We start from the raw sequence: 8,631 nt of genomic DNA, 5'->3' as shown, positions 1-8,631 counted from the left end.
AGTCATGACTCCTTTACCACTGTCCCCTCCAGCTGTCTGAATCTTATTATCTGTTCTTCACTGCTGGTTCTTTGCCCCAGTCTCCACTCCCCATGCCTTTACATCCCATGCTGGGCTCTCCATTTACAGCTTTCCTCCACTATTTCCAGTTCCAGGGTTTTTTTCAGCTGCTAATCTGAGTCTTTTACTCTTCTGTTTTCTTATCCCCATATCCCCATTACCTTTACCCAACCAGTTCCAGGTCCCCTTGCAAGAAACTTTTCTGGTCTGTCCCTTACCTTGGCTCCAGTCAAGCCCAAACCCACATGCCCCATCCTCACTGCCCTCCCATCTCACTCAGTTCAAAAGTACATCTGTCAGTCCTAATGTGTCCGCAGCATAGCACCTTCTTTAAGTGTCCCCGAGTTCCAGCTTTTTTTCTTCTCCCCAACAGCCTCTATGTCCCTTCTCATCTGTGCTAAACTTCTCACAGTGTCTCCCCAACTAAGATTTAGCTCTTGTTCTCTTTATATTTAAGTCAAGCACCTTTCACCTGCATGTTATCTGAGCCTAGCAGCTATTGCACTAAAAGTAAAAAAACAAACAAACTCCTTATTTTCACTTGCTTTATCAAGATCCACCACAGCATGCAGCAGCCCAGAGCTACAACTGCAGTGTGTCCTATTCAGTCCTACCCTGGAGCATACTCAGTGAACACAAAACCTTTGCGTAGTTGAGCTGTTAACTCTACAGAAGTTCTGTCTTTTCACATTTGAGGGGTACCCCTTGGAAAATGCCAGCTCCCAGTTTTCATGTGTTTTTTGACTACAGAAAAATAATAGAGCAGTTTTTCTGTTACAAAAAAACTTGGAAAGACCACAGCAGGTCAGAATGACTTTAATACTATGGACTCCTTTTTGAAAACTCTGGGTTTATCTTGTGAATCATATTTGCCCATCTAACAGTTCTAACATTGTGTGGCACCTTGTGGCACCCTTAAAAAGATCTCAAGGAACCCCAAGGTGCTGCAGCACCTTGGTTGAGAATTACTGCTCTACAGTTTCTGCTGAGAATATGTGAAATGTGTTTTTCTTTGTCAAAAACTTAATAACTTGTATACATTTGAATGAGGTTTCATGGGAATAGTGAAGGCTTATCCTTGACATAAAGGTCACCCTCTGACAAACTTCAAATCTCTGCTCCTAAGCAAAAAATTGCCTGCATGGTGCTTACCAAAGAAAAGATTACCAGAATTTTTGATATGGCCAGAACAACTTTGTTTTCCCTAGTCTTGTTCTGGAAATGACTGGAGCACTTCACCTGAAAAAATCCCCTAAAAACCAAGAACAGTCTTATATAGACACCCAGCATGAAGAATTGTACCCCAGAACAGTTAAAGTTTGTTAGATCTAAGCACATCTATGCATGCAACCTTATTGGCAGGCAGTTTCTGTCTATCATATAATTTTCTTCTGCAGTGATTTTTATTACTTCAGGTAGAAAATACCAATAATTGCAGGCCTTTGCTTTGGCCTAGAACAACTGCGCATCAGTTTGAGAAATCTATTTTGCTTACTGATGCACTTCATTTGGGCAATGACATTTCCTAGATTGGAGTCAAGCAAACTGAGGCTTCTGTGTGTTTGGAGTAAGTGTATTTAATGGTCTGTAATAGTTCAGACCTGATGTTTCAATTGTAAAGCATGCCAAGTAAAGAATAGTAAAGAGGCCAGAGACTGGTATGCATGCAAGAAAGGCAGTCAGTGAAGATGTAAATTGAGGAGTCAGTGTGTGAGAGAGAAGCTAGGGGGAAGGGGAATGAAAGTAGCAGGTAAATAATGGAGAGGTACCTGGGGAATCAGATATCAGGCAGGTTATACTGTATCATAAATCCAATGTTTTTATTTAGTCCATGATTAGTCCAGGAGATTTATGAAGTGAAGTTCATAGGCTCATCTTTGAAAAGTGTTTTGTAAATTCCCTTTCAGGATTAGAACTGAGAGATTGGAGAGAGTGGTTTTACTTGTGAGAAATGTGCCCCCGCCGGTAATAGGCTGTTCCTGGGTTTGATAAATTTCCTATGTGCATTCATTCTCGTGCGCAGTTGTTGTTTGGTCTCTCCTGTGTATTTTCCATCAGGGCATTTGGTGCATTGGATGAGAGATGTATTATATTTCTGGAGGTGCCGCTGTAGGATCCAGGAATTATGATGGTTCTGTTGTGGGGTATAGTAATTGTGGGTGTGGTGGAGATGTGTTGGCAGGTTTTGCATTTCTTGTCCTGGCATGGTCTGGATCCATTCAGTGTGTTTTGGACTTGAGGAAGTTTGCTTCTGGTGTTTGCAAGGTTCGATGCATATTTAAAGGAAAAACTCATTCTAGCCATTAATCCCCCCACACCCCAGCCTCTCTCACCCACTGACTGCTCAATTTACATCTTCACTGACTGCCTTTCTTGTAAGCAGACCAGCCTCTGGCTTCGTTACTATTCATTCTATCCAGGACTATTCATCATGAATTAAGAGCAACATAATCTGACACATTTTTTTCTTTCTTTTAAAACGGTGATTCTTTCCACTAATCTTATCTTGGCAGTTTGACTGAGGAAGTTTTGGCTTGGTTTGTTTTTTGCACTAGATAGCAGAATCTGGAAAAATTTCCTAGCATTTCCTAAAAATATTATGAAATGTTAAAATCAGGTTTGCTTCCCCCCATCTTCTGCTTTAATTGAATCTACAAGAGACCCAGAAAATGTTCTGTCAGTGTATTTAGGACTCAATGCCTGTCTGAATTATATGACTTGCTCAGAAGCATCGTACTCTATCACTTGCAGCTGTTGGCAAAGTTAGTATTTTGACAAACTTGCGCAGAAGCTTTTAAATACATACGTCAATAGGTCTCAAAAGAACTTGTCATGTTTTATGTTTCTCTGTAACACAAGTTGCACAAAATCTGATTAGAGTTGTTTGTAGGTTATTGCTGACTAAAGTTTGTTGGCAAGATTTCTCCATTATTTAAAACAACAAGTCTAAATAATACATTTCTGAGCAACTTTCTATATTCTTAAATTGTTATTACTGTTTTAAAAAATGGAATGAGTGAAAAAATAATATTGTAACCAAAATGTAAGAGCTATAATTTTGAAATACTATTTTAAATAATTTATCTATTTTTGTTAGAGTATTTTTACAGATGCAGAACAAGTTGTCTATCAATGAGAATTCTGTTTATAACCATGTCCCAAAATGCATATAATTTTCTCACAAGATATGACAAAATATGTACCCCTTTACACATATCATTCACTTCCATTTTCTAAACCAATGTAGTTTGTTGTTCACTGTTAGACTCTGGCTGCAGTGGTGAATAAATGATTCCCATAGATTCCATATGATATATAAGATATTACCATTATAATACAAGATTGTATATGCGGTATAAAATAGAATGCAATGCTTTATGATAAAACCAACAAATGGTATATCTGACCATGCAAGAACCTAAGGTTGTTTCAATTGTAAGAACAGGTATGCTGAATTCCCTTTATTTTGTATTTTTTTTTTAGTTGGGTGTATGGTTTTCTTTGGGCTGTGCCTACTTAGCTTTGGAAGACTATGAAGGTGCTGCCAGAGCATTTCAGCGTTGCGTGACATTGGAACCTGACGTATGTATTATTTATCAAAGATTGTATTCACTCTCTACTCATGTAACAGTTTATCTGAAAGCAAGAAGGATGTCTATTACCAAGAAATATTTTGGTCTATTCCTTTACCCTGTGAGTAAAGCAGATGTGTTAAAAAATGTCTTCAGCTGCATCTGCTGCTTTTAACCAGTTTTTCTGTGAAATTGGTATGCTACTCTCCATTAGAATCATTCATTAAAGAAATGGTAGAGAGTTGGCCTTTGTCATGGTACTTAAACATGAAGCTATAGTTAGTTCATGAGCACCAGAGGCATTTATTATTCATTTTACAGGCATGCATCAAACCAGCACATGTCCAGCACTGCAAAGTGAGCAAGCTTAAAAAAGGCAGGATGACAGCTGGATACCCCTTTTAAAGTACATGTGTATTTGATGAAGGTGAAGATGCTTACAACCTTACAGGAATTGTGATGGCAGCCATCAATCCTCCTGGATCATGGTGTATGCATGAAGGACACCCAGACCTTTGATGCATATGTCTGGGCATGAATTTTTGGAGGAGTGGAGACTTTCCATCCTCTCTTTAGGCCACTGAGACAGAAGCTACAGACCAGACTGAGTCCAGATGTTTGGTGCCTTTACGCCTGTAGTTATATGTGTCTGGGAATCAAACCTAGGTCTTCTGTGTGGTAGACAGGGCTTCTACCACTGAACCACAGGGGACTCCACCTCACAAGAATATTGTTTAAAAAAACAACAAGAAAAATAAGCAATAATCCAGCCTGGTTGTGCATAGTCTTTTACAGATGAATATGAATTGTTAAAATACAGTGAATGACTTCCAACATTTATGGAAGCTATGGGAATTTATACACCTACTTTTTTTCCTGTGACATGCTGGAGATCCGATTAATTGAGTCTGCTCCACACATGAGCTGAGCTGAACTGCACTGTACTGTGTGCAGTTGTATAAGCAGCGAAATGCACATTAGCAGGCAGAAAATGGCAGTGGGGTACTTTTGAACTAAAGCACCTCTGAGGTGTTTTAGTTCAAAAGTGCGCCATTGCAATTTTGTCAGCACTGACGCACATTTTGCCACTTATACAACTGTAAGCATTGCAGCGTCAGGTGCTTCTCAAAGCGCCCAGCATTGCAGCACTTGCATGTGTAAAAATGCCTGATGTTCTTTGTTTTCTGATATAGCTTAGTCCTGTCCACATTCACATGAGCAGGGAGGGTGACTTCCCAGTGACTTAAATATGCATTTAATATGTGGGTAAACAACGCAGAATTAGGCTTTTAGTTACAGCAGATGAAATGTCTTGTGCAGAAATCTACCACAGGGTCTATGCACCACTTTTAAGCCTCGTAAAATGTTCCACAACACATCTTACATGGGACTTAACTTCTCTGTAGGCCTGATGCTACCACATACTGCAGGGGTAATTTTCACTAAAGTATTCTGGATCTGTTCTTCCACTGAGTTTATACCAGTTATCCATCCTCTGACCTTGGTGGCCTTACCCCAAATTTGCATATACATAAATGTAGCTCAGCATGTCAATCCAGAGCAGAAATTATTTTAACATTTCTATTATAAAAATACCTGTTTGCGAAGCATGTTTTACAATTTTGATATTATTACCATCTCAGTATTTACTATATTGTGAATGTGCATTTATTAATGCATGTACATGTGTGTGATGAGCAAAATGGATAGTGTCAACTGATTTTATAATAGTTTCATTCAAATGATTTTTCCTAAATAAGTGGATTTTTTTTTAACCATCTCCCATGTTGTGATTGCAGAATGCTGAGGCCTGGAACAATTTATCAACTGCGTATATCAGATTAAAACAGAAGTAAGTACTTCAAAGGGATTAGAGAAAACTGGTTCCAAAATAAATACTTCTGATTTCCTTTCCTCCAGCACTGAACATATTATTCTTATGATGTGGTTTACTCATTAATGCTAGTTCTTTTCCTTTCAGTCCAGTCTCCCTCATGGTCTCCTACAATGATACCAATTAGAAGTCAATCACATTTCATTTACAGAAAATATATTTTAATATTCTTTGTAAAGAAAGCAGTTATTTGAACCCAAAGTTGTTAAATGCTTTAATTCATCACTCATGATATTCTAAGTAAAGACCAATCAAAATTACTCATATAAAAATTGGAAACTAATTGGAATGAAGCCAAAAAAGACCTGTCCATTTTAAAAACAGACTATATATTCAACCATATATTGATTCATGCTATATTCATCTCAGGAGATTTGTGGGAAAAACAAGCAGTTTATTATTCACATCATGAAAGCAGATGTAGATCCACTTACATAATGGTCTGCTTGTTCTTTTCCTTCCAAATTAACCATTAATATAAGAAGACCTAACTAAAGACAGCTTATTAATTAATTTTGTTTCTGGAGTCATTATTGAATTAATCCTCTTGATAGCTATACCTTTTCAATAACACAATTTTTGCAAGTGCTAAGTATTTAAGAACAATATTACTAAGATAATACTCTATACTTGGACTTGTCTCTGTTTATCTTATACCAAAAAGAAGGAAACTTGAGAACAAAAAGTATCAAAATCAATGTATTGAAACTGGCTATGTTCCATTTTAAAATCTGATACAAATCTAATACAAGTAAAATTGTATTTGTGTAAAAGTTTAGGAAACAAACTAAAGAGGAGACAAAGAAACAGTGAGTTCACACTAAATGGTAAACGCATAAAATAAATTGTAAAGAAATACATTGTAGATGAGGAGATAGAAAGAAAAGACTGAAGGACAGAATGACTACTCAGGCTGAAAAGAGGAATAGAAATAAACATAGAGACCCAGCTTGCTTGACTAAGTGTCCTGTGCAGCAGTTCCTTGCATCTCCATGGAAATGTCCTGAAGGAGCTTCACAATCGATTACAAAAATCAGAGAGATTAAATTAGACAATATCTCATTTATTCATTTTCCCCATTGCATTCAGAAAAATAAAACCCATTCTTTGTCAAGGTGATAATAATACAGTCACTCAGATTTCACTGTTTTCAGTGTTTTCTCTTCCCATCTGACTGATTAACTCTCACTTCCCAACTTCTAAAAGTATGCTGGGGCACTTCATACCAGACACACCCTCTTTATATCCCACCATTTAGAACTGTTATTAACCAAAATGACACTTTCTCTGTCCATTCACAGCATAGAGTATAAGCAGTATTAAGAAATCAGTTCTACTTTTTTTTTTTACTTCATTATTATGGCTCCACTTTTGTGATGATATCAGAGAAACACATAAGAAAAATTGTGAAATGTTTGATGCCTGTAAAAAAACTAAGAAGTGTTGGATAAGATTTTTATTCTTCAAGCATTTGTCCAGTTGCTGTGGGTCATTCTGTGTTTCCCATACATGTGAGCCTGGAATCTTTTAATCAGTGTATATTTTGGAAACAGAGCCCAACATCCTCACATTCTCCTTACCTGCTGTGAGGACACAATGGGCTGAATTAGCTTCAACTCCCAGTCATTTCTTTCTTATTGCAAGAGCAACAAGACACAGCTACAAAGTGTCCGTGGGTCTCTTCCCTGTGTTTTAAACTGTTAGGAAATGATTTTACAATTGAGGCTTATGTGTGCAAGAAACAGCTCGCTTTAGGTCTGGCAAAGTAGCTCTTCCACACTAATTATCCATGTGAATACTGATTCTGCTCCGAGTGCATTTGTGCAGCTTCAGAATTGTAATTGTTGCACTATGACCTTAAGTTCTACCTTATTCTAGTAGTTACATTTGTGTATGTTTTTGTAAGTTTTTTATATCATTTTAAAGAGCCAGTGGACAAAAAGAAAATTAAAAATTAAATTGGGAGAAGAAGATGGCAGGAATCTTAGAGTTGCTTCTTGAAGTTGTTCAAGAATAGTCTCAAACAGTTTCTAAAGGCTGCAAGGGAACAGATCATACATATCAAATGTCTTGAAGGAGATTTGAGTAGTTCTTTTCACACCTGGCCTTTGCATCTACTACAGCTGTTGCAGCTTCTTGTAAAAAATCCACACAGGTTTGTCTGCATTTAACATATTGTTTAGAGAAAGGAACCACATAAAATATGTTCTTGTAGGCAGTATATAGATACACCATTAAGATAAATATTAATAAATATGGATAAATATTATCAAGCTCTACTGGCTAAATATAACTTTCTACAGTGGAAGATTATGCAACAAAGAAACTCCCTCAAAATGTTAGGGATGAAGTAAATGCTGGTGCCTGAAAAGGCCAGTTGTTGGCAAAGCTGTATAGTCAGCATCTTTAGATGCTTCCAGCACTGTTGTTAGAACAGTAGCTACAGCATGAACTATGTATAGGACATAATGGTTGTACTTCTTGGAAACTGCAAAAAGAAATCTTAGACAACCGTGGAGGGTCACAAATTGTAGTCAGAAGATTTTGAATTTCAGTGACCCTTTGCTTTTTTGGCCTGTATGCCATTCCAGAAGGGAAGTATTCAAAGCCTCCATCTTTCTCTAGGCAAAAGACTCCAGTGTCCTGACATCAGTGTCTTGAAAAAGCTTCCAGCTCTTAGAAGAAAAAGACTTGCTTTTAGAAGCAGAGTGCCCTGCCCACACCTTGTTCGTAGGCACAAACCACTAATCATTAGGTTAGGGACCAGATATTATGTTTCTTTTAGCAAGCTTTTCTTTTTTCAGAAGCAGTTATAAGCAACTAGAGGGAGTTGGAAGTTATTCAGCAAGAATATTCAATCTAAACTAATTTGTCTAATCCCAAACTTCCCTTAGTCTTTCCCATTTGAGGGATCTCTCATGACAGTGTTAAAGGTGGACAAAGACCTCCTCTTTCTTTTAGCTATTTTTTATCAGTGGGATAAATTTCACAGATTTCATAGACATTCACGGTGGAAGGGACCCCATAGGATCATTGAGTCCAGCCCCCTGCTCAGGGGCAGGAAGTCAGGGATCATAGGATCCCGGCAACATGAACATCCAAAAG

General features: G+C 37.6%; 1 protein-coding gene across 1 annotated transcript in view; it reads left to right on the top strand.

The window, feature by feature from the left end:
• The window catches only part of TTC27 (tetratricopeptide repeat domain 27), a 303,716-nt gene that overhangs the window by 239,766 nt on the left and 55,319 nt on the right, over nt 1-8,631 (top strand). Inside the window, exons 14-15 of the mRNA XM_019527431.1 lie at nt 3,544-3,642; nt 5,432-5,484. Of these exons, the coding sequence (XP_019382976.1) occupies nt 3,544-3,642; nt 5,432-5,484 (152 nt within the window). The remainder of the gene's footprint in view (nt 1-3,543; nt 3,643-5,431; nt 5,485-8,631) is intronic.

The sequence above is a fragment of the Gavialis gangeticus genome, unplaced genomic scaffold, assembly GCF_001723915.1.
Source record: "Gavialis gangeticus isolate Ggan-Ray unplaced genomic scaffold, GavGan_comp1, whole genome shotgun sequence".
Classification (NCBI taxonomy): Eukaryota; Metazoa; Chordata; order Crocodylia; family Gavialidae; genus Gavialis; species Gavialis gangeticus.
This window is presented reverse-complemented; position numbering and strand designations above follow the sequence as displayed.